Source organism: Saccostrea cucullata, unplaced genomic scaffold, assembly GCF_032062105.1.
Source record: "Saccostrea cucullata isolate Sc308-1 unplaced genomic scaffold, CSIRO_AGI_Scuc_v1 ctg1898, whole genome shotgun sequence".
Classification (NCBI taxonomy): Eukaryota; Metazoa; Mollusca; class Bivalvia; order Ostreida; family Ostreidae; genus Saccostrea; species Saccostrea cuccullata.
This window is the reverse complement of record NW_026937517.1, coordinates 78,740-80,082: the sequence shown is the minus strand read 5'-3', so window position 1 is coordinate 80,082 and position 1,343 is coordinate 78,740. Positions and strand designations below refer to the sequence as shown.

General features: G+C 38.3%; 1 protein-coding gene across 1 annotated transcript; it reads right to left on the bottom strand.

The window, feature by feature from the left end:
* Window positions 1–577: 577 nt before the first annotated feature.
* On the bottom strand, window positions 578–1,003 carry LOC134248324 (uncharacterized). The gene has a single exon (XM_062730734.1). The coding sequence runs from the start codon at window positions 1,001–1,003 to the stop codon at window positions 578–580; it is 426 nt and encodes a 141-aa protein (XP_062586718.1).
* Window positions 1,004–1,343: the final 340 nt, after the last annotated feature.

Below are 1,343 nucleotides of genomic sequence, written 5' to 3'. Positions count from 1 at the left end.
TTTTCAACCAAACGGGATGGGTTTTAGAACATAGATAGATTTAATGAACTTCTACAAGAAGGTATGGTCACCATGCTCATGTATGCACGTGCGTGCACGTGAAATGGGTAAAATCAAAAATACACTTGAATGAGCGAATTTTTTAATACTTTTGGATTAAATACTTTAATATTTAGTATATTAAAATATATAGATTGTGTAGACAAGATGATATGGTATTACGATATGCCTTCACATGTGCACACGTGCAATGCAAAAATTTGAATGAGCATGGTACATTTCTGGGTAAACATTGTTAAAATTTCAAATGCATAGAGTTTGTGTTAAAAAATAAAGCTTACAGGGAATATGGCACCAAAAGGGAGTTGGGGAGCTTTTGGGGGAACATCTGTAACGGTCCCCGTTAAAATTTAGCACTAGTTGATTAATATTTTTAAAAATTATTTTACACAAACATATGAACACGAGAAAGTGAACCTGAATCAAACTATATATTCTTGTGTTTTTAAAAAGTCTCTCTCACAAATAAGTCATTATTTAAAATACAATTTTTTACATGTATTTGATTTTCTTCACTTTACCACTGCCCAACTCGGTCACAAAAAGGTTTTCTGGTGCTACACATAAACCCCTTAAACTTTAGACCACAGTTATCAATGTAACGGGGAAAATGTCCGTTGTTTAGGATGTGGATACAGGGGTTTGCACGGTCTGATGTCAGGATCTGACTCTGGCTGTCTGTTGTAATGCCGGCGGGTAAAATACCCCATGGTAGTAGAGGGATGAACAGTGTACTAAATGGAGTTTCCTGCCTGATTAACCACCACCACTGCTTTGGCTTAAAGTCAGCTACACAGATATCCAGGTTCCTGTTCTCACTGATGTTTTTAATATAACCAGATGAATACAAATTTTTACCTTCATTATCAAACTGAATGCTTTGTTTATCTGTGGAGCCAGAGTAACGGACAACTTTTGATTGTTTATCATCGTCACTGTCCATGATAACCAGCAGGTCACCAGAGGTGGACACGCATTGAAAGGTCTCCACCCCTGTAGTCTGATCACTTCCTGTATCTGTTTATTCTTCACTATGTTTACAGTTCTTGTACCAGGGTCAGTATAAACTAGGTCTCCCCCCTTGTCACTGCTATGTCATGTAGCCAGTTTCCAGACTTGGTTTGGATTGACTTCAGTAGTTTGCCCGGGAGGTTTAGAGTTTATATTGTGTCATCTCCACATGCCCAAATTTTCTTCATCATGAGACAGGTAACACTGTGTAGTAAGCCATACCCAGTGTCTATGGTGGTGATGGTCGGGTTCGTCAAGCAGTGGTTTGACTG

What these genes read in the sequence shown, in the direction of transcription:
- LOC134248324 (XM_062730734.1), bottom strand. Translation starts at nt 1,003, where the DNA reads ATGGACAGTGACGATGATAAACAATCAAAAGTTGTCCGTTACTCTGGC.